The sequence below is a fragment of the Dama dama genome, chromosome 15 (assembly GCF_033118175.1).
Source record: "Dama dama isolate Ldn47 chromosome 15, ASM3311817v1, whole genome shotgun sequence".
Taxonomy (NCBI): Eukaryota; Metazoa; Chordata; class Mammalia; order Artiodactyla; family Cervidae; genus Dama; species Dama dama.
The window spans coordinates 96,702,498-96,726,497 of NC_083695.1; the positions used below are offsets into that span (position 1 = coordinate 96,702,498).

At 64.3% G+C, this 24,000-nt stretch overlaps 1 protein-coding gene across 1 annotated transcript in view; it reads left to right on the top strand.

Annotated features, from left to right (window-relative positions):
• The first annotated feature begins 18,859 nt into the window (after nucleotides 1-18,859).
• ADGRA1 (adhesion G protein-coupled receptor A1) overlaps nucleotides 18,860-24,000 on the top strand; it is a 36,097-nt gene continuing 30,956 nt past the window's right edge. Inside the window, exons 1-2 of the mRNA XM_061163196.1 lie at nucleotides 18,860-19,101; nucleotides 19,797-19,981. Coding sequence (XP_061019179.1) covers nucleotides 19,979-19,981 — 3 coding nt within the window. The 5' untranslated portion in view covers nucleotides 18,860-19,101; nucleotides 19,797-19,978. The remainder of the gene's footprint in view (nucleotides 19,102-19,796; nucleotides 19,982-24,000) is intronic.

The window sequence follows — 24,000 nt, forward strand, 5'->3', positions numbered from 1 at the left end:
CGTGCGGCCCTTGGAGAGGCCTTGGGGCCATCGGGCTCGCGGGTGACCCATGGTGGGAGGAGGCTTCCTTCCCTCACAAAGATTCACTGAGGGTCTGCAGGCAGGGCCCAGGCCTGCCGTCAAGGTCTCTGGCTGGAGGGGAGCGAGATGATGAAGCCCCTGGCTAAGGGGCGGGCAGGGCTGGGGTATGTGCAGAGAGCAGAGGGTCCGCAGGGGTGCTACAGAGACGCCCGGGGAGCCCCTGAGACGGAGGGTTCCTGGAGAAGGTGGAGCACCCCAGGCGGCCTGTCCCAAGCATCCTCCCCCCAGGATCCTTCCCCAGGCTCCCCTCCCCCAGACTCCCCTCCTCCACTCTGTCCTCCCCCACTCTCCCCTCCCCCGCTCTCCCTCCCCCCCACTACCCCCTCTTCCTGGGTCTCAGGCAGCAGCACCACCCCCTCCCCACGTTGCTGCACCTCCATCTACTGCTGCACGAGGGCCCCCACTCCGCTGGCCACAGCCTCAGGGACTGCCGTTCGGCGTGGCAGACTCGTCCATCGGCACAGGGCAGGGTCCCCTTGACCAGACGGGGCCGGGTGTGCTCAGAGGTGTCCCCGCAGGCCTCCCACGGGCTCAGCCCTTGGTCTCCACGGTAACCAGATCGGGGCCCCAGCCGTGACCCCAGCCCAGCACCATCCAGGGCACAGGCCCGATGGGGGTCTGCTCCCTGGTGGTCAGCGTGTCTTCCCCCGGACCCCCCACAAGCCCAGGGCTCGTGCAGGGCTGGATCCAAACTGACGAAACGATCACACTCTCAGGGCGGAGAGCGGAGGGCACGTCGTCTACCCGCTTGTCCACCAGTGCCTGGTAGGTGGCTGGACGCGGGGCCGTCCTGTCCGGTGCTGTGGTTCACGGGCTCATCTATCTTCTGAGCCCCACCGGATGGCCTACGTGGGGTCCCTCTGTGTCCCTCAGGGAGAGAAAGCTCGCTCCGACTTTCCTGCTCCGAGCTGCTGAGGAGGCGTCTCCAGCATGCTGAGTGGCTCCCACAGCAGGTCCCCAGGGAGGATCACCCCTTTGACGGCCCAGAGTCAGGGTCACCATTCCCGAGCAGAAGAGATTCGCTCTTCTCTGATGAGTGAAAACATGTCAACATGTTTTCCCCAAACTGGGGGCCTTGCAGGTGTCAAAACGACAGGACTACAGGGCTCAGAGCCCCGGGGCTACAGCTGGTCCCAGACCCACTCCTTTCTGCCACCTGGGGTGCTGAGTCAGAGGGTGTCAGGTGGGTAGGGAATGTGGACGCGGTACACGGACCGGGTCCCCTGCGCTGTCCACCATGCCCTGTACAGTCCTGGGCCCGTGGGTGTGCACTCACCAGGCTGCGTGGACTGCCACGACCCCTTGGCTGGCACACCCGACCCCGCTCACGGCTCTGTGCCCGGCGGTCCCGGGCCCGGCGAAAGGAAATGCTCCCTTACCCGGTACTATGGGGCATCCTGCCAGGCAGGGAGACGCCACAGGACTGCTATAGGCAGTGAAGTGAATCTGCTCTGAAACCGAAGTGAATTAAACCTGCATGGCTGCAAAGACCCCACTGTAGAGACCCCACTGCAGCCCCAGCCACATGCGCGGTGCTGGACGCCCCCCACCACCACCTCACCAGCTGGGCGCACTGACCGCTTCACAGATGTATTCACGTCACACAGACAAATTTAGCCCTTTTCTCCCCCTTGGTTTTGCTTTTCTGATGAGAAGAGAGCCTCTTCAAATGAAAATGGTCTTAGCAAATTGAGTCCAAATCAAGGAAGAAAACTTGAAATTAATTTTCCTTATGTCGTCTCTGTGTTACTGTTCTATGCCCAGTCTAATAGGATTGCAGCCATGTCCTCAGGACTCTGACCCGTGCTCCTGGCAGGAGGCGGGTCGGCCGGCTCCGGGAGTGAAGCGGGGCCTGGTCGGGCTCGGCGGGGGCCAGCGGTCTACGGGCAGACACTCAGGGCTGGCTTTCTCCAGTGGAGGTCACTCCAGAGAGCAACCCAGGCCCTCGGGGCAGAGCGGGGCTGTGCTTGGTGAATAGCAGGTCACCCTCCGAAGTCTCCTTCCAGGTGCACCCTCCAGGCGTGCCCTCCAGGTGTCTTCCTCCAGGCGTGTCCTCCAGGCGTGCCCTCCAGGTGTCTTCCTCCAGGCGTGTCCTCCAGGCATGTCCTCCAGGTGTCTTCCTCCAGGCGTGCCCTCCAGGAGTGTCTTCCTCCAGGCGTGCCCTCCAGGTGTCTTCCTCCAGGCGTGTCCTCCACACGTGTCCTCCACGCGTGCCCTCCAGGTATCTCCCTCCAGGTGTTCCCCTAGGAGGCCACCCGGAAACCCTGCCCATGGGCGCTCCCCCACCAAGGACGCCACAACAGAAAGGCAACATTCCCACTTCTCCCGGGGTCCTTGGCCATGGAGCCGCATGCAGAAGCAGGTGGAGGACGAGATGGGGCTTGCAGGGTGCAGCCCTCTCTTGGAGTAGCGGGTGGACAGGATGAGTCCCCAGGCAGTAACTCTGGCCTCGGGGTATGCAGCTCCCCCAGGCCAGCATACCAGCATGGAGCCGGGGGCCAGCAAGGAGCCGGCACCACTGCGGGGCTGGACTGTGGGCCCGGCGGCGTCCACCGCCCACAGCCCTGCGATGCCCTCGGGCGACACCACCAGATCAGCGGTTACCTCCCGGTGCTCTCACGGGCTGGACAGCAGTGTGGCCGGGTCTGCAGCCCCAGCACCGGGGTCAATGGTTCCCTCTGCTTGACATTTGCAAGAGAAGCCTCCAAGCTGCCGGGACTCAGCCACCTCCTGCCTCAGGGCCGGGGCGGCTGTACCAGCCCCCAACTCCTGCTGTCCAGATGACTGCTCTCAGAAGGGCCCAGGAAGAGGCCAGGCCCACCCTTCGTCCTTTGCACACACTTCGCAGTCGTGCTCAGGGCCGGGTGGGGGCAGAGCCTCTGCCTGGACCTTGGGTGCCGGGCGTGGGGGGCGCTGACAGCTTTCTGCCTGCCCAGGTCACCCAAGGGTCACCTGAGACCTCACAGGGAGGGGCTGGCACCATAGGAGGACAAGGCCCACACGGGCCCCCTTAGCTCAGGGCCACCCCCTCACCCCTGAGGACCACGCTGCTGGGGGCTAGGAGAGCCCCGCCCCCAACTCACAGCCGTGCTGGGGGGCTCACCAGTCTCACCCCCAGCCCCGATGTCAGGCTGAAGGCAGGAGTGGGACAAGGGCTGTGGGTAGGGGGGCATCAGCTCAGTTCACTTCAGTTGCTCAGTCGTGTCCGACTCTGCGACCCCGTGGACCACAGCACGTCAGGCCTCCCTGTCCATCGCCAACTCCCAGAGTTTACTCAAACTCATGTCCATTGAGTTGGTGATGCCATCCAACCATCTCATCCTCTGTCACCCCCTTCTCCTCCCGCCTTCAATCTTTCCCAGCATCAGGGTCTTTTCCAATGAGTCAGTTCTTCTCACCAGGTGGCCAAAGTATTGGAGTTTCACCTCAGCATCAGTGAATATTCAGGACTGATCTCCTTTAGGATGAACTGGTTGGATCTCCTTGCAGACTCTCAAGAGTCTTCTCCAACACCACAGTTCAAAAGCATCAATTCTTTGGTGCTCAGCTTTCTTCACAGTCCAACTGTCAACATCCATACATGACCACTGGAAAAAGTATAGCTTTGACTAGATGGACCTTTGTCACCAAAGTAATGTCTCTGCTTTTTAATATGCTGTCTAGGTTGGTCATCAGCAAGGGCTTGGTGCAAAGCCTGCCCCTGCCCACAGCAGGGGTCCTCCCGGGGTGAGGGTTCAGGCAACTGTGGGCTCACTGTGGGGAGTGCTTTCACCCCCACATTCCCAGCCCAGCCCCACATGCACAGCGTCACATGGTCGGCGCCCCAAACCCAGCCGGGTCCCCCAGCTGCCCGTCTGGAAGCCCTGACCACTGCTGCTCGGGCATGGGGCAGTGCCGGTGTCCTAACGCCAGGAGGTCTCGGGAGGCCTGGATGGTTTCACGCCGTTCCGTGTCTGTGGGTCCCTGGGCCGCCCTGGCCTGGGCTCCGCGGCTCCATGGGTCCCTGGGTCCCTGGGTCCTTGGGTCACCCTTTCCTGAGCTCCACGGCTCCGTGGGTCCCTGGGTCCCTGGGCCGCCCTTTCCCGGGCTCCGCGGCTCCGTGGATCCCTGGGCCACCCTTTCCTGGGCTCCGCAGGTCCCTGGGTCCCTGGGCCGCCCTTTCCCGGGCTCCGCGGCTCCGTGGATCCCTGGGCCACCCTTTCCTGGGCTCCGCAGGTCCCTGGGTCCCTGGGCCGCCCTTTCCTGGGTCCGCGGCCCCGTGGCTGAGGTGGGAGTGGCCGGGCCCTGCCCTGGAGCACTCATGCTCCCTCCTGGAGCACCAAAGCCAGCCCCCTCCCGTGTCACTGGAGGTCACGTGGTGCGTTCTGTCGTCACCTGACCCTGGTGGGCACAGAGGCAGGACCAGACGCAGTCTCCTACGAGGAGGTGGGTTAGGGTGGAGACTGCAGCTGGCTCACCCAGCTCTGCCTGAGTGCTGACTGCAGCCCTGAGGGTGGCGGGAGGTGTATCTCCATTCAAATGCAGATTTGGGGGAGGGGAGCCAAGTTATTTTCCTCTTAAGACATTGCCAGTGAGTACACTGAACAATAGCAGGATTATTCCCGGTTACTTGGAAAGCACTGTCTGCACCCGGTTTCCGAAGAGAGCTGAGGAGCACTCCGGCCCGCCCGGCAGCGGGCTGCGGGACGCTGGACTCGTGGCTGAAGCGGAGCAAGGCCCCCGAGTCTACCTGATGTTCCTGTGACAAACGGCTGCTCCCGCCCCGAAGCAGCGCGCCGCGAGGGCCCACGGCGGGACGTGCGGCCCCTCTGCGGTTCAGGCGCAGGTGGGGCGTGGACACGGCAGGCAGCCAGTCCTGGAGACGCTGGGCTGAGACTCCCAGCTGAGCTGGGCACCCCTGCCCCTGCCCACCGTGGGCCCTGGGCGCAGGCCTGGGCCCAGGCACTGGCGGCCTTTGGCTCACGGACGGAGGGCAGCTTGGGGCTGCAGCCCCTGCACCTGACTTCACCGCAGACTGGGCCTCCACTCCCGCCTGGGGCCTGGCTTCCACGAGCTCCTGCAGGTCATAGGCCACGGGGCTCCCGCGGACCAGCCCTCGGTCAGGCCCAGGCTCCACGTCCAGGAGGAACCGGGCTTCCTGCCTCCGAGAGGAGCGCGCTGGACTGTCCTTCAAATGATGGAAGGCCTGTGGCCTGCAGTGGCTGGCTGGGCTCTCTGGACGACCGTCTTGGATATGCTGGGCTTCTTGGGGGCTCACGGAGGGGGAGCAGGGAGCAAGGGTTAGGGTCCCCCCTTCCTGGTTCTGGGTAGCGGGGACCTGCACCCTCTGACTGGGCCCTCACCCTACAGGCCGCCCGGCCAGCCTGTGATGTCAGGGCAGGTGTGGTCACGGGGGAGGTCAGGGCAGGTGTGGTCACAGAGGAAGGTCAGGGCAGGTTTGGTCTCGTGGGGGGGGAGGTCGGGCAGGTGTGGTCACGGGGGAGGTCAGGACAGGTGTGGTCACGGGGGAGGTCAGGACAGGTGTGGTCACGGGGGAGGTCGGGGCAGGTGTGGTCACGGGGGAGGTCGGGGCAGGTGTGGTCACGGGGAAGGTCGGGACAGGTGTGGTCACGGGGAGAAGGTCAGGCAGGTGTGGTTGTGGGGGGAAGGTCAGGCAGGTGTGGTCACGGGGGAGGTCGGGCAGGTGGCAGAGCCTGGCTGGGACCGTGTCACCTGCTCAGTCACAGACAAGGAGAATCGGCCTGGGCAGGAGTCCTCTGCTCGCCTGGGCTTTGCATTTCCCTCGAGAAGGCCCGGCCTGGTCCCCAAGGACGTCACAAGGACAAAACTCGGGGCCTCACAGGTGACACAGGAGGCACTCAGCAGGTCCCACATGCCTGCCGGTCGCTGGAATCTAACTTCCTGATGCTTCGGGGCAGCACCCTCCTGACCAGGGGAGCACAGCCCATGCACCCACTTCCTCGGCCGACGCAGGCACAGCCACGGGGATGCCCCTGTGAGCTCTGCACCCCTGGGCACACACCTGTGAGCTCTGCACCCCTCACACACACACCTGTGACCTCCGTGTCCCTCACACACACACCTGTGACCTCCGCGCCCCTCACACACACACACCTGCGACCTCCGCGCCCGTCACACACACACCTGTGACCTCTATGCCCCTCACACACACACCAGTGACCTCTGCACCCCTCACACACACCCCTGTGACCTCCGCGCCCCTCACACACACACCTGTGACCTCCGCGCCCCTCACACACACACCTGTGACCTCCGCGCCCCTCACACACACACCTGTGACCTCCGCTCCCCACACACACACACCTGTGACCTCCGCTCCCCTCACACACACACACCTGTGACCTCCACTCCCCTCACACACACATCTGTGACCTCTGCATCCCTCACACACACACCTGTGACCTCCGCGCCCCTCACACACACACCTGTGACCTCCACTCCCCTCACACACACATCTGTGACCTCTGCATCCCTCACATACACACCTGTGACCTCCTCTCCCTTCACACACACCCCTGTGACCTCCGCTCCCCTCACACACACACCTGTGAGCTCCATGCCTGTCACACACACATCTGTGACCTCTGCGCCCCTCACACACACCCCTGTGACCTCTGCGCCCCTCACACACACACCTGTGACCTCCACTCCCCTCACATACACACCTGTGACCCCCACTCCCCTCACACACACACCTGTGACCTCCGTTCCCCTCACACACACCTGTGACCTCCGTTCCCCTCACACACACCTGTGACCTCTGCGCCCCTCACACACACACACCTGTGACCTCCGTTCCCCTCACACAGACACCTGTGACCTCCGTTCCCCTCACACACACACCTGTGACCTCCATGCCCATCACACACACATAGTATGAGGGGCCCGCCTGACCGCCAGGCCTTCCAGGGACATCACTCCCCACCCCTGTGAGGGGCTGGGGGTCTTAGTGAGGGTCAGCTAGCAAACAGTCAGGGGGTCCTCGGACTCAGGCTGGGCTCAGCTCCAGCCTGTGCCTCTGACCAGGGGAGTGGCCGTAGGCCGGTGTCCCCCTGGGGATGGGCCTCCAGCCCCCTCACTGCTCAGGGGCAGCTGCCCACTGTGAGACCCAGAGGGGATAAGTGTGGCCTTCCTCAGGGTCACCAAAGAGCTGGCCATCCACTCAGTGTCCAGCCCCAGAGCCTGAGGACCGCACAGGGGCACCCCACGGCCTTCAGATCCGCTCTGCACGCTTGGCCTACGAGCTCCAGCTCAGGATGTGAAGGAGAGCTGACCGCAGAGGTTGGAGGTCACGGTGTGCTCCTTGGAGAAACGCAGGCAGCCTCGGACCCTGTGTGGGGTTTGGGACCACCTGGGCCTCCCACGAGGTGACCTCCTGGCCCCAGGTCACCCCTGACATGCAGCCATGCAGGGTCAGATGCTCAGAGGAGCCGTCCTCCTGACGCGTGGAGCGGCATTCACCCCCAGCCAGCCCTTCCCCTTGGTTCTCAGGCACCCCAAGCTCGGGGCATTCTATGCTTTTAATTATCCTGCCAATGACAACCTTCCTGTCTCTTTTCTGAAAACAGTCCTGGGGCCCGTCGGGAGATAGAAAGGATGTTTCGTCTCCATCACACTGGCAGCCAGCACCACTGGTTTTTAATTACTGCAGAACCCGAGGGTGCTTCTCGTCTGCTTCTGACAGGAACCAATAAACTCATCCATCTATGTCTGAGTGATGCGACCCGAAGCCCCGGGGTCTCAGGAGGTTCAAACTGTCCTTCAGCCCCGGAGCCGGGCAGGGCCGCTGCCTGGAGCAGAGAAGGTGACCTCCCCCAGGCCCGGGACTGCTCCGGGCCCTGCGGCTGCCCTTGAAGCCTGGGAGCAGGGCAGACAGGTCAGCCGTCGGCCATCCTGGGGGGTCTGAGGGCGGACTCTGAAATGTCCCACGCCGACCACAAGCACCGTCAACAGACACCTGCTGAGCATGAAAGGGCTGGAAACAGGTCTGAGGTTTTCCCACAACTGTGAGAAATGTACCTGATGATTTTAATTGCATTTGCCAAGGGCTGTTGAAATCTCCCCGAAGCAACATAGGAAAGCCTGCCCGGGGGGTCCAGGCCCAGCAGCCATGGCTGTGGCCTCAAGTGTCCGGACCCTCCATGTCCCTGCTTGCCCTGGGGACCATCTAGTCATCCCAGGGAACCAGGAGCCGGAGGGAGGCAGCCTGCCCCCAGGGCCCGTTGGAGCGCCTTCCAGGAAGGCCGCCAGGAGGCTCCCAACTCTGTGGGTGATGTACATTTTTCATACCTCACTGAGAATTAAGAACCACAAAGACCTCATTTAACAGCACAGCATGTCACACTTTTCACCTTCGCTCCGGTTTCACGTCGTCCATCCAGCGTCCTTCTCCTAGTGCAGAATCGGGTGCCGCCAGCTTGGCACCCACCCTGAGCACGCGCGGCCGGGACACGGCTGTCGCTGGGCGGCAGCGAGTGGCCCTGCCCGCGGAAACGCAGCTGTTCAGACACAGGCGTCTTTGTTTCCCTGAATCTCCTTGGCAACAGATAACCGGGGCTGCAGACCCACTCGCGGAGACTGATTCTGGGAAAAGCGTTATTTTCACTTCTGTCTTGGATCCATCTCGGCACCTCCCTGCCCCCGCCCCACCCCAGCCCCACACCCCGCACCCCGCACACAGGCACATCAATCACTAAGTCAGGCCCAGGGCCAACCTGAGGCCATCGGGACGCACGGGCGTGTCTGGGGCCAGGGCTGCCGCTACAGAGCAAAGGTCAGCGGCCAGAGGCTGGTCCAGCTGCAAACTGTGGGGCAGATGGCACCAGAGGCTTCGCCCAGCTGCTGGGCCGTCCGGCAGGTGGCAAAGGACCATGCGGATTCAAGGAGATGTGGAGGTCAGAGCCCGGGTCTCACAGGGGCCCTGCTCACAGAGCAGGTGTCCAGACAGACGGGGGGGTCTTTGTAAACACACGCACACACCCCACTGTGCGGGCCAGAGTGAAGGGCGGTCACTCAGCCCCCAAGACGACAGTGGGGTCACTGCACGTCTGACCCCCCAGTCACGGGCAGCGGGGGCCAAGCCCAGACGTCCATCATCCTCCCCCAAGAAGGTCCAAAAAGGGCAGCCACAGGGCCTCCACCAGCCCCTGTAAAACACTGAGAAGAGCCGTGGTTGTCAGCAGACCCTGAGCCCATGTTTGCATCTTCCAGACTCTTTCAGCTTTTAGCTGCTCTTTAGATCAGGTCTAAGGTCCCAAGCATGACTGTCCACGTCTCTCTCTTTGCAAACTTTTGTGGAGAGATGAGCTCCTTTGTTTCTGCGTCTGGCTTTGTGGTGGAGCCCAGTGCGCTCGTGTGTCTGCAGGTGACACCCCCGTCCCCAGGCGGCCGGGTCCCACGGCGGATGCGGCTGGGAGGTACGTGGCCGCCCTCCGTGACGGTCGTGCCTACATCACCCGGGTCGCGGGGCTGCAGCACACATTGGTCCCTGTCCTGCTCCCGCCTGGACGCTCCCTAGGGGCGTCCTCACGCCCGCTGTCTCCGTGGTCTTCCCGGTGCACACTCACAGGAAGACAGGGTGGGAATCCCCCTTTATGGATCCATTTTCGAAATCATTAGTTTGTCCCCTGGAACTCTCCAGTTGTGACTGACGTGTCCTGTCCTGACCTGTGACTGAGCTGGAGCCCCACTCAGCCTGCCGAAGCTCTCAGCCCCTCTGCAGGGGCCTCCCGGCCGCCCCCAGCCTGTGCCCGCGCCTGCCTCCCCGCCCCGAGGGGGCCCAGCGAGAGACAGAGCCCTTGGCTGTCAGGGGACGTCAGACCCCAGGCCTAGGGGCCACCCAGGAGGTGAGGGGGGGTGACAGGACCGTGGCCTCTGGGGAGTGGCAGGCAGGCGGGCCCATCCACATGGCAGGGCGCTGCCCGCCTCCCCTGGGGGCGCAGAACGGCTGAAAGCCACGAGGTAGGCGCCAGCCAGCAGGGGGCCCCCGGGACCCTGCTGGAGGTCAGCCCCGGGACAGGGAGGCTGGAGCCCGGGCGCTGTCTGAGTTCACTGGCCGCGGCTCCCTGGACACTTTGGAGGGACCAGCGCCCAGCCTGGTTGCTGAGGCCCAGGGCGCCAGGTGGCCGCCAGCCACACCGAGGCCTCCTGGGGTGGACGCCTTCAACGGCCTGTGTCTGTGGCTCCATCCGAGCTCCGTGGGAACAGGGCCAGCCTGTGGGCGACGCCCCCGCGGCCCGTCCAGAGCCGGCCCTAGGGAGGGTGCGGGCCTCCAGGGTATGTGCTGAAGCTCAGCGGGGGCAGGGGGCCGCAGGGCCCAGGGCCCAGGCCTGCATCATCACAGGGCCACCCCTGCGGGTCCACGGGGCCTCCGCTCCCGAGGCCTTGCCCGCAGCAGGGGGCCTGCTCACCGAGGTGCATGCGCTGGGCCTGCCGCCCCCAGCGCCCTGAGCCCACGCTCCTCAGGTGCCCCGCCAGCAGCACGGGGCCTCGCAGGGGGGCGGGGTGGGCAGTGCTGTCCCGGGGCCTGCACCAGGCACAGATGGGGCTGAGGACAGGGGGCCCCCAGGTGGCCCCCCAGAGCGAGCCCCTCCCCCCGGCCCGGACCTCAGCTCCGCAGGGTCTGTCCCGAGACACAGCCTGCAGGGCACCCAGGGGACTGGCCTGGGCCCGCTCGTCCTCCCGGCTCTGCGCACTCCAGACCCCCAGTCCTGGGCCCTTGGGCAGCTGTCACTGAGTCCGAGCTCGCTCTGCCTGCCGCACGACAGGCCAAAGAACCCAAGAGACGAGGTGTTGAGGCAAGCAAGAGACTTACTGGGGAGACGGCAGGCCGAGAAGATGGCAAGCTAGCACCTCAAAATAACCATCTTACAGGGTCTGGATGCCAGGTTGTTTTACAGATCAGAGATGAGGGGAGGTGAGGAGGCAAAGTAAAAAGGCCACTAACCTTGCAAACATCTAGAAAGGCAAGCCTCAGGCAGGGATGTGTTCGTTTCTTCCTTCCTGCCATCCACAGGTGGACAGGGTTCTGAACAAAGGCACTGTAGTCGAACGGTCAGGCAGAGGGGCAGGATTCTCCGAGGCAAACCATTCTGTATGATTATTGTAACAAAACCAACGATAAGCAAGTCAAAGAAACAGTTCCAACATGGCCTCAGGACTGGCTTCCTCCCTGCCACAGGGGGCCACTCGTGACTTCTCTTCAGCATTGGAGCCACTGACTCCTCCAGGAAGGAAAAGGGAAGCGGACGTGGGCAGGAGGATTTGAAAGCCTGATTCCATGGATCCGACTGTGTCCAAATTGCATTTGGAGGACATGCTTCATCCAGAGTCTTGTCGGTGGTTTAGGAGGGACTCAGATTAAGACTCATGGCCACGGGGTTCCCTGTGGAAACGGGGCCTTCTTGCCTGCTGTCCCCCCGGCTGTGTCTGGCGGGGGTCTGCGGGGGAGGGCAGACAGAAGCCCAATCTGGCCTCAGTGTCAGTGTGGCCCAGGTCCTCGCTCAGCCCGGGTCTGCCCCTGAGCAGCAGGCCTCTGTCCCCGTGTCTCTAATGAGAGGCGCCGCGCAGGCTCGGTCAGGCCCAGGAGACGCCGCTCTGACTGCTGGGAACCTGGCCCTGCCCCTCCCTCCTGGGTTCTGGTTCTATCTCTGCCGCCCGTCCGCGACCCCAGGCCAGCCCCCTAGTTGGTCTCCGCAGCTGCCCCCACAAGCCCCGGGAGCTGGGGTGCCCAGCTGAGGCTGCAGCAATGGGGGGCCAGGGGCTGTCCCACGGGAGGACCACACTCCCCTTCTCCCTACCAGGACCCGCTCGTCCTGGACCGACGCGCCAGCCCTGGCACTGGGCTTCCTGCTGGGAAGCTCCTGCGGGGAACAGGGATGAAGCCGATGTTCAGGCTGGAGCCCACCACAGGGACAACTTCTGCCCGCCTGGAAGGAGGTGAGCAGAGAGGAGCTGACGGCAGCCCACATGGTCACCAGCAAGGCCCATGGGGATGCCCCCGGTGCCAGGAGCCTCTGCCCACAACTGTGGTCTCCGGGCAGCTCCGGGAAGGCTGGGCTAGGGGAGGGCGTGTGAGCCCTCGGGTGCCCAGGGCTCCGGGCAGGTTTAGACAGGTGTCTGGGGCCACGGGGAAGCCCCAGGGCACAGGCAGAGGAGGTGAGGAGGGTTTGAGAGCCCCGGGGGGAGGACCCTGCAGCCAGTGGGACCTCAGTCCCTGAAGGGAGCGCAAGCTCCGGTGAGGGGAGAAGGGGCACTGTGATCGAGCCCGCGGGGCCCGGAGGCCTCTCGGGGGCCGGGCAGGAGCTGGGAGTGTCCGCTCCCCTTGCCCCAGACCAGCCTCCAGGTGGCAGGCTGGGCCAGCAGAACAGAGGGGTGTCCCGGACTCTCCTGCCTGGGCTCCGGGCGGCCCTCTGCCCACCTCCCGCAAGCCCCTCCTCTCGCCCCGCCCCGCCCTGCCGCTCCTGCGGGCGGTTTGCGGTGCCGGTGGACTTCCTGCTCAAAGGTTAGGTCTGTGAGCCGTATTTTGAAATAATGAGGATCTTTTATAAATTTGGGAGAAAAGGACTGGAGCTGATGAGGTCAGGACCTGGTGGACTTGACTGCTGTCCTGCAGGCGTGGTGGGGCCCAGGGCGCCCGGATCTGATGGGGGGCTGTCACGTGACCCAGGGCCTGGGCGCCTCTCCCCACCCGCCCCTGCGGACGCCTCTCCCCCCACCCCCTGCACCCCTGCCCCTGCGGACGCCTCTCCCCCCCACCCGCGCCCCTGCGGACGCCTCCCGGCGGCCAGGGGCGGGGGCGGGGGGCAGCACCAGGACATCTGCTCACTATTTCCACAGGATCCCAGATTGGGTAAAGGGGAAATTTGAAAATGTTTTCTTATATTCACAAGTTGTGACTCTTTTTGAAAAGTCAAGGGTTTTATACTTCTGTTTCTCTTTATCATAATGATTGCTTTTTCCTCATTTCTTGATTTTTTTTCCACTTGTACCTGATTTTAGTTATTTTGCCTGGCCTGCTTTGTAATGTAAGCAAACCATGGAGCAAACCAAACAACTACAGCTAAGGATTTAATCAAAAAACTTCAAAGTCACTACTAGTAATAATTCATATTTTTTATTGTTTAAACTGATTTTATTGCAGTTTTTCTTTACCAAAAATAAAAGCCATGCATGGTCAAGACAGCAATATCTGAAAGAAGGATGCGAAAGAGTAAGCTGGCCAATGGTCACCATCCTGCCAAGCTGTGGGCACCAACACCACCCCCCTGGGCCCCCGGATGGCTCCAACACACAAGCACAGGTGCACACCAGCGCCATCACACACGTCCGTCACACGTCCGTCACACATCTGCGAACAGCAGCTATGCAGGCGTCTGCAGGACTCCTCTCCAAGGGCTGCCGACCAGCCACCAGCCAGCAGGTGTCAGTTACTCCAACCCAGCCCATCAGACTCTCAGATTGGTCCAGACCTCTGCTATTCCAGCAACTCAAAGCAAGATTAACTGGCTGGACGTGATTAGATATGAAAATGTAAAGAGTTCTTTTAGGGGTATTTTGAAAGGAGGAGAGATGTTTCAAGACACTGGAGTCTGTCCTGCCAGGTACCAAAGCAGAAAGCCAGAGACCGGGGAAGATTAACTCTCAAACAAAAAATTATTTTAGCAAAGTTGTCATGTTTGACGACATCTAATTTGATAAAATTGCTTTGGCCCCAGTGGCAGGAGCAGGGACGGGGCAGGAGGCAGAGGGCACCGGGGAGGAGAATGGAGGTCAGAGAGGCTGGTGGGAGCCAGGCGCGGGGGACGGGAGGGTCAGAGGGGACAGGGGCACCAGCAGGGAGGAGGGCACATCCTGGGGGTGGGTGAGGGCGGCGGGCCAGGCCAGACCGGCAGCCAGGACGGCTCAGCTGCCGCACCGCCCACAGCCCCAGGATCAGGGGCGCAGGGGGACAGCAGGGACAGGACCTCCCAGAAGGGGTTTCCCCCGAGACCCTCCCACCCTGCAGGGACCCCACGGCAAACTCAGCCCCGCAGAGACCCGCCAGGCACTCCAGGCACTGGCCCCAGCCCCAGGAGGCCGAAGGTTCCCGTGAAACACTAAGTGTGGTTGGTGACCGAGGTCTGGAAGCCAGGAGGCCTCAGCATGAAGTTGCCCGGCCGCCGGTGGCTCCTGTACCTGCCCTGACCCCGGGTTTGAGATCGGCATGGGCAGCCCCAATGGCCTCCAGACGAGGGGTGAGGAGAGGAGCCTGCACCCAGCTTCCTCCTGAGAGTGCGGCCTCTGCCCTGCTCCTCACGCCTGCAGAGCCGGCTCGGGGCTGGGCTCAGCTGTGCCCCTGGCGGACTCTTGGCTGCCCCACCCGTGATCAGCCTGGCCGGCCTCCACGGAAGCAGGGTCAGGATGCCTCCACGCCCGAACGCGTGCTGGTGTCCTGTCCCCACCAGGTGCTGTGGGGGAGCCCCCGGGCCTGCTGAACCCCAACCCCGTGTAGAGGGACCAGGTGTCTCTGGGGCCATAGTGCGTGTCCAGCCTGCCCCTGTGGGTGTGCAGCCTGGGCCCCCGACGTGGCAGTGGACGCAGGCTGGCTTACAGCTCGGGGTCATGGGTCCCAGAGTGCGTCTGGAGGGCAGAGGGCAGGTTTGTTCTTGCCTCCAGACTGTCTCTAGCAAATCTGTTTTCACAATTTGCGAGGGAAGCTCAAACAGGCTGGGGTGGGAGCTGCGGGTCCCCGCTGCCCCTGGGGTGCGCCACAGGGCGTGGACCCCCCAGAGGGTCCTTCCCACGCGGCCGTGCTCAGGGAGTGCTCCCACACCCCTCACGTGTTGCCGAGAGCCTGGTTACCACGGCTGTCCCGTTGATGTGCTAACCCAAGACGTCGGAAAGAAGGCCGTGTCCTGGACGAGGGGGATGTGGCCTCAGGAGGAAGTTGGGAGTGGGGAAGGCAGGCTGAGATGGGGAGGCTGACCCCAGGAGCCCCAGCGCAGTCACAGCTCATCCAGCGTCACTGTGCAGCTAAGGGCAAGCCCGCCCTGCCCGCTGCCTCCCCTGACACCAGCCAGGACCCCCACCCCCACCCTCGTGCGGCAGAACCAGCAGGGCATCCTCAGGCTCTGGCTGCCCCCTGGTCCCCAGGACCTCTGAACTGTTCTTCCTCCAAGAACATCCTCCAGGCAAACAGCACCATGGGAGCCCCCAGCACAGCAGGGGCTGAGCTCACCCCACCACCCCGCACCCCACGGTGGCTCCAGGACTCACTCCTGAAGGAGGGAGGGTCTGGGCTCCAGGAGGGTCTGAAGCTGTGAAGGAGAAAAGAAGATATGATTTGAGAAAAGGAAGGAAATGAAAAATGGGGTGAGTTGGGGATTGCCAGAAAGGAAAACAGAAAAACAGGCTGCATTTTTGACACTGAAACGCTGTCTGCTCTGACTATCCGCCACCTTCCTCTTCCTTCAAGCGTCTTCTCAAGGACCCTTCTGCTGGGCCTGAAGGATGCAGGCAGGTGAGGGGGGCTGAGAGCCCCGGGGGTGGGGAGGGCTGGCCCCGCTGCCAGCATGGGGCGCTCAGAGAGGTGGGCTGCGTCCTGGACTCTGCTTGCCGGGCAGCAGCCCCACATCCAGGCTGACCGCGCCTGTGGGGCCCGAGGTGGACCGGCTCAGGCGGGTCGTGGGGGCCCTGACGCGCCGAAGCCCTTGGGGTGCCCTGTACCCTGGATGCACACTGTAGGGGGGTGTGCGTGCATGGACACGCACCCCATGAGTTTCTCAGCATGAAATCCCCAGGCCCCTGTTCTGTGAGGGGCCCAGGATCCCCCAAGGCTGCCCAGGGGTCACTGGTGGCCAGGAGGAGGTTGCCCTGGGCGTGGCCTGGCTCTCCGGCGGCTCTGAGAGCCTTCAGGAGAGGACCGGCAGCCGCAGGAACAGAGCGCCTTTGCTTTTATTCTCAGCCTCGGCTTGACCTCAGGGCAGAGTGAGTTTGTTGACGTAAATCTTTGTTAGAAATGTTCTGCACAAATTCAAACTGACGCTGTTGGGGGAGATTGCTGGTTGCCATGGCAACCGGAGAGCGGTTTTCACTCAGCTCGGTGGATTTGAGCACATGGTCAGTCGTGCGTCCGGCCTCGGGGGCCAGGCCGGAAACGCCACCGACGCCACCCCCTTCCTGCGTGGCCCCCACACAGCGTCCAGGAAGCTGGCAGCCTGAGGCTCCCTGCAGCGCTCACCATGGAGGCCAGTCAGGCCTGAGACTCTGTGGCCCTGGGCCTGAGTCAGGCCCAGGGAGGTGGGGTGGGGCACCCGAAGCTGACCCCTACACCCGCTGACCTGTGACCCCATCCACCCTGCGGCTGTCTGGAGCAGCAGCAGCAGCAGGCTGCCTCCTGGCTTCACACAAGCAGGTTCCTGACGTCCTCTGGCCTGGGGGCCAGGTCCCCAGCCCTGCTGCCCACCTGCCCTCTGCCTCGGTTCCCCTCCCTGCCTGTCCCCACCCCGTCCCAGCCCTGCCACGGAGAGCTGTGGTCACCCCTTCATCGGAAGTGACTTTTCCTCCAGGGGGGCCAGATAAAGGGCTGAGGGGCTGCCGGAAGGGGGTTGGGGCTTCCCGCCCTGTTGGCAACTGGAAGACCTCCCTGCTGGGGAGTCCTGAGCTCACAGAATGTGCCAGACACGTGCCTTCGCGAAGGGAGGCAAAGACGCAGTGCCATGGGGCAGCCGGAGCCCGCCGCGCCGGAGACTCTTGCTTTCCTGCAAAGAAGCCACGCGCGTTTCAGGAGTGAGCGCTCAGTGCCAGCGGGAGGCCTGAGCAGGTGCATGTCTGCTCAGAAGACAGTCTTGGTGCATTAGAAACTGGAAGGGCCCAAGAGTCCGCCAAGCCTGGCTCACGGTCAGCTGCAAACTCCAGGAAGCATCCGCTCCACTCACAGACGGCAGAGACTCTCAGGGCACAGAGCAAGGGAGCCAGAGGCGGCCCCAGCCCAGCTGCCTGAGGCCCCGTCACAAGCTCGAGCTCGTGACTCATCCTCAGGGGGCCCGCTGGGTCCTCTGAGAGGAGGCCACCACGTCAGGGAGAGTGCCTGAGCTCCCGTGGCTGCTGCGGGCACGGCGCTGGCTCTCCCCTCTGACCCAGGCCAGCACGGAGCCCGGCCGCTGGGCGGGAGGGGGTCACTGGGCTCATGACCCTCTGTGGGCAGCTTGGGGGCCAGGGCACCAGTAGCCCGAGCCCGAGGAGGGACAGGAGGACAGTGGAGGAGCGCCCAGCTCCCCGACCCTCACTAAGCCCAAAGCCCGCAGACGCGGCTCCCAGGGTGCCCTCGTCCGGAGGGGCCCCCGGCCCTCACCCAGGCCGACGCTGGGGCTCAGAGCCGGCTGCACGGTGTCCAGGCCCCAAGTGCAGGGTCAGGATGTTAGCAGCCAGCCAGGCCCGTCTGCCCGAAGAGCGCCCAGAGCGCTCCGTGCACCCACCGGCACCCCTGGGCTTGACCAGCCTTTGCCCTGAAGCCCACGGGCCCCAGGCTGGGGCTGAGGCCTGAGCTTGGAGGGGCTCCTCCAGGCCTCCCCCACCAGGCGGCAACCACGCCCAGACCCCGTCCTCTGCTTCCCTCCAGCACCACCTGGAAGCGACCTCTGCTTCCGCCCCCATGCTCCGAGGTGGGTCTCCATCTGCGGCCAGGGCGCAGGGACAGAGGGTCAGCCCCGGGGCCTCCTCCTAATGCCCCGCCTGCCTCCTGGACGCCTGGCCCCATGACCGTCATCTCGGGGCTGGGGGGCCCGGGGGCAGTGGTGAGCTGATCTGTGTCCACCAGCCCCTTCCCTGGACAGTCTGTGGCCAGAGCTGCAGAGGAGCACCCCACTCCAGGGTGGGCCTTCATCTCGGGGCTGGGGGCCCGGCGGCAGTAGCAAGCTGACCTGTGTCCACTTGTCCATCTGGTGTCCATCTGGCACCCACTGGGTGGCTAGATGACCCTTCACCCCTCGGGGGTCTCTGTCCCTCAGCTGAAGCTCAGGATCCGTTACAGAGGGTCAACGGGAATAGCGAGCACTCTGGGGACTGAAGCGTTGGGGATGTTGATGGGACGCAGGGCAGGAGGGTGGGAATACCCCACTCAGAGACCCTCTGGCCAGCGGTGCCCCCGACCCCCACGCCCTGCAGACAGGACCCCTGTGACCCTCCCCCCGCCTGCTCAGCTTTCTTCCGGGAGCCCTGTCACCAGCCCTAGCTCCGGGCAGGATCTGGGACCCTGGACTGGGCATGGGTCTGGGGGCGGGGGCGGGGGCTCTTTCTGCACAGCCGAGGCACGTGGACACGGCAGGACCACCTGCTGACTCACGGGGATGCACTGTGGGCTCACCTCGCTAAGGCCATCTTTGGATTTGAGAATATTTTAATACAAGAACTGTGAAAATTCCGAAATCAATTTCCTTGTTCCTATTCGTGTTCCCAGAGTCCTAGAGGGACAGGGGCTTCCTGCCGGAATAACACAGAGCTTCCACCCCGCTCTCCGCCTCCCCCAGGGGGTGTTTTGATGGGAGCTGTCCGCTTCTGTTGGCAGCGAGGGCGAAACCGCCGGTTGTCTCTTTAAATCGGCTCTGCGGAGCCTGGGCCGGCGGGCTGGCTGGGAAGAACCATCGCCGCTGCCGCAGGGAGCCGCCGCGCGCGCGTCAGCGCCTCCCCCGTCCCCATGGTTACGGCTCTGCCTCCGACCGGCCCGTCCCCGGCCGTCGCCCGCCCGCGGGGGCAGGCGCAGCGGCCGCCGGCGATCCTCGCGCGGAGTTCGGGAAGCCGCCCGCTGAGAAAGGCGGCAAGCGTGTGCTCCTGGATCTGGCTTATCCCGAGCAGGCCGGGCCGGCCAGGCTGCGGTCTTGCAATCTGTTGATAACTCCACTCTCCAGCCGGCGCTCTGCCCCTGGGATGGACGACGGCTCCCCAGACCCGGGAACGCGCCCCACCTCTCCGCCAGCCGGAAGCACAGGACTGCGGCCACTCCAGCTCTTTTCGCCAAAATAGGTGAGAACTTGGACTGCGTTTCTCCAGGGTCCGCACGCAGGTGCCCCCTCCCCACAAGGAGGCAGCAGGACACGGCTGGGGGTGGGGGCAGGTCGGAGCCCTCCGGCCGCAGCATCCACTCCCCAGGCCGCCCCCCCGGGGCATCAGAGCCTGCCAGGGGCCGGCTGTGCCTGCTCTTGCAAATGCAGATTCTGAACAACTTTGGGTTCCTCTGACGGAGCCCAGCCACCAGGGAAACCGGGCTGTGTGGGGAGAGGCCGGCCCACAAGGTCTGGCCGCATCCAGGCAGCAGAGGCTTTGCCCGCCCGGGTCTGGCTGCTCGTGGGGGATCGTTGGAGCCTGTTGGCTGAGCTGACAGACATGCTGTACGTGACTCTTGCAGCCTGAGACTGGGCTGAGAGTCCTGCGCTGGATGGCGAGCGGAGGCTGGTTTTTAAATATGGAGAAGGAAGCGCTCCCAGGGGCACCATCTCTCCAAGGCCCCTGAGGCCCCGGGTCGTCCCCGAGCCTCTGCCCGACCCAGACGCCCGGAGCCGGACACTCCAACAGGCTGGCCAGGGCCAGAGGAGCCCAGAGCGGGGCAGACTCTGGGAGGCACTGCTGCTGCTGCGGGGGAAGGGGGGGCTGCCTGGGGGGAGAGGGGGGTGCGAGATGCAGGGAGGACCCCCACCACCTGGCCTTCCCTGTCTTCACAGATGGGGGCGGCCTCTCCCCCGGCACCCACCCCATCGCCGCGGTCGCCCAGGGCTCGACCCCGCGGCCCCTGCAGGGGAACTTGACCTTCTGGACGGCCATGGAGGCTGGCGGGGAGCAGGGAGCAACATAGGCGGCCGGGCCGTTCCACCCCTGCTCACACTTCAGTAACTTCGCTGTGCCCATGGTGAGTACACGGCGGTGGGGCTCAGCCCCGCCCCCCACCCGCAGGCACGCGAGCTGCTGTGCGCTCCGCTGGGCGGGGGCGCCGCGGGTCCTGCAGCGAGGCGCCCGGGGGGGCGGGGCCGTGCCGGGGGGGGCCTCTGGCTGCTGCCTCCCGGCGGCTCTTCAGCAGCGGCTCTTCAGCGGCGGCTCGCGGAGATCATACTAATTAGTGGCGTGCTGCAATGTTGAATCAGAGTCAGGGGAGGTGGCGGCCTGCCCCGGCCTGGCCTGCCACCTGTGAAAACCTCTCTGACCCCAGGCTTGGGGACCCCCGGGGGGCGCTGGGGTCCCGCCCTCTCCTGGCCCCAGGCCCTGCGCACGGCCCTCCCTCCCACTGCAGCCCTTCCCATCGGAAAGTTGGCGAACGCAAGGCAGGGGACATGGGTGGGCTTCAGCGGCACATGCAGCCAGCATGGAGGCCCCTCTCCAGCACAGGGGGCTCGGCCTGCAGGCCCGGGGCGCTTCCCTGCGGTCATTGCCGGTTTGGATTCCAGTAAAGGACACACTGTGCCCGCCTGTGACGGGCAGCGGCCGGCACGTGCAGAGAATGCCGATGGCCGAGGACGGCACCCCCACGGCCAGGGCTCGGGCCCCAGTCTGGGCTGAGGGTGCAGACCTGAGCCTCCACAAGCAGGGGCTGTCCTAGCTCCTTGTTCGTTCTCCTCCCATTGGATCTGAAATGTCCAAACAAGAGCGATACCTTTTGCTGAAGGTCAGAGTCATCTCGGGGGCTCAGAGGCTGCGAGCGGGCGGCACCTGCCTCTCAAGCATCCGGCAGTGTGCACCCCGGGGCCCCCGGCCAGGCCCCCAGCTCCGAACGCACCTGTTGCCCCACGGGTGCACCCCAGCACAGCCAGAGCCTTGGTCTGGCCGTGTTTGAAGTTCTGCCTCCTGGAATTCAGATCCTAATTCGCAATCTGGGTCCCGTCATCGGCAGACAAAAGCTGGACTGAGCTGCCCGGGGGTGGGGCAGCACTGCCCCTGGGGCCCCACAGTGGCCAGTCCAGGTGCCCCAGTGTCAGGCCCGGCTTTGCCTCTGTCTCTGACCCTCTCTGACCCGTTAAACGCCTTCCTCACCGCGAGCCCATCCACACCCGGCCCCCAGCTCCCACCCATGCCACGTGGGCCAGTCTACAACGAGAGGAAAGAGCTGGGGCGCCCTTGTCCAGAGAGCTTGGATCTAGTGGCTCACTGGTTCCAGTCCTAAGAAGTCACGTTCACACTGGAGAGCGTTTCTGAAAGGAGCGGCTGCACCAAGCCCAAGCCTGCGGGTGTGGCGCGAGCACGTTCCTGACGTGTCTGGGAGCCTGCGGGGCAGCTGCTCGAGGGCCCTGGGGGCCGTGGGGAGGAAAGCCGGCCAGCCGTCGGCTCTGGCCCCATAGCCAGGCTGTCCCTCCGGCCACCTGCCCGGCCCTGGCCCCGGCGGTCGGCTGCCCCGACTCCAGGCCCCGAGTGAGACTGTGGCCATGTCTGAGCCTTGCGGAGCCCTCAGTGTCTGCGGGCAGGCCTGCTGGGGCCCGTGCCGCCTTCAAGCAAGCTTCTTGTGCGCCCTTGGGGCTGACGGGACGGCGGACACCCCTGGGGGCTGGGGGCCTGCACCCTGCAGCCTGACTTTCACGGGCCAAGCTGGGCCCCGTCGCCGGCCCTCGGGGCCCTGACCCTCGTCCTGGGGCTCACAGCGTCCACCTGCACTGCTGCTCCTGCGATGGCCCCATCCACACTCCCCTTTGCGCAGCCCCGCGATCCTCACCGTCACCGCAGAGAACGCGGTCTCCCAGGGAACACAGGATCTGGAAGGGGAGTGAAAACCGTTCCGGCCGGGTGCTGTGTCCTTCCCGCGTGTGGCGTCCGGCAGTCCTGTAGGCACTGCTCTCCGGCCACACCTGTCGCCAGGGACTGGCTGGGCAGCAGGACTAGCGCGTGTGCTTCCCACAGCCCCGTGGTCTCGAGCGTGGTCCGGAGGGTGAGCTCACTGACCCTGGGGCCGGGCACCTCGGGGACCCCGCTCAGCGGCGGCGCCTGGCCTGTCCTGGCCCCGAGGAGAGCCCAGCGGAGCCCCGCTGGCTCTGAGCAGGGTTGAACTTTGCTGGGTCCTGCAGGGCCAGGACAGGGTAAGAGGCCCCCACAAAGCCAGACCCCATGCGGGGGCCCCAGTGCACACAGGAGCACCCACGTTCCTCCGAGAAGGATGGACATAAAACCCCAGAGAGACCAGCAGGGCAGAGGCCAGGAAGCCGGAGCCAAGAGGCGGTGGGAGGTATGGAGCCTGCAGGGCGTCCAGGGGCCCATCCAGGCCGGGGGGACCCGGCCAGACCTGAGAGGCTTGAGCCCTGGCTCAGCTGACCCGCCCACCACACCTGCAGCTCCCCGAGCGCCAGTGAGTCCCTCCCGCCTGCCGCGTCCCCTTCAGGCCGGTATTTCAGCTTCCAGCATCGTAGGCACCTGCCTGCACCTCTCAGAGTGTCTCGCCCACTGCTGCTTCCCCTTGGTGGGGACTGTTTCAGGCACGTGACCCTCAGTCCGAAAGGAAGCCTGTGGTAGTTCTCAGTGTATTTTCTTCAGAGTTCCTTGTCGTGCAGCCAGCCCACACACCCTCAAAAGCTGACGCCGCACACCGGTGAGCGCCCTGTCAGGATGGTGTGCCCCGAATGGGCAGACTCCTGCCCTCCCAGGACTCTCTCAGGGAGGAGGGATGGGTCGGCAGACGAGGGGCCCCAGGCCCCACGGGAGCGTCTGGGTCGGGACGACGCCAGGCGGAAGGGCCTGTCCTGCCTGCCTCCAGCTGCCCACAGGCCCAGCCTGGATGTCTGAGTGCACGGGATGGACGCCCAGAGACCGTCTGACCCGCAGCCTGGAGAGGCCACTTCACCTCGTGTGATCAGACAGGCGACGCCTGACCTGAAGTCTTCCTCCTGTCTTCTTGTCTTTCTCCACATCCCGATGTGTGTGATTGCAGAACATACCAGAGAGGACACATCCAAGTCAAATCATAGTAAGACGTAAATGAAAGGGGAATGCAAGCCAGATCGCGGGGACAGCTGCCCCGGGACCACCGCTCAGAGCCTGCGGGTGCCACGGGGCAGCGGAGCCCAGGTCCTCAGGACGACCCCACCGTGGCCTGCACACCCCCCACCGTGGCCTCGACACCCCACCGTGGCCTGTACACGTCCCTGCCATGGCCTCTAGACACCCCACCGCGACCTGGACACACCCCTCTGTGGCCTCGACTGGCCGTCCTGTGGGTGAAGATGTGAGTGGGATCGTGAGCCCTGGCCCCGCAGCTGGGGCAGGCCCACGGCTCTCAGCGGTTGGTGGGCCGCCTTGTCTACAAGAAGGCCGGGGTTGCTTCGCCTCCCTTCCTCGCTGGGTTCTCTGGATGCCTCTCGGCCCAGAGGCCCATGCTCCATCGGCGGTCACTGGTCCTAGCACACAGCTGGCCCCACAGCCTCTGCGGGCCTTACCCATCGGGTGCCACCTGACCAGGTACTGGACCCTCATAAGGGTTTTGCTGGTGGAATGCTTGCAGAGTGGATTCTTCTGAGAGGCACTTGTACATGTGTGAACTTTAAAATATAAAATGCATCGCCATTTGCATTACCTAGTTTGAATTTTAAATGTCACCTCTAAAAATGTAGAAAGCACAGTTGACAAGTCTGATTTGGAGAAGGAAACGGAAACAGGAGGCCAAGCGGAATCGAATCTCTGTCTCTCCCGAAGCATATACTGTGGGTGCTGCTGCTGGCGGTCGAAGACCCCACACCACCACACGAAGCCTCAAAGCTGGACCCACAGATGGAAAGGACGGGTGTAAAGGTGGGGTGACCTCGGGGTTGCTCCAAGGCCGCATGGGCGTCGTGCCCAGGAAACGCCTTTGTGTCCAGAACGGATGCTCCCAGATGGTTTCCTGCTGCGGGAGAAGCACTCCTGGCTCTTCCTAGGCACAGCAGAAAGGGGTCTCCCCATGTGGACAGAATCTGGCAG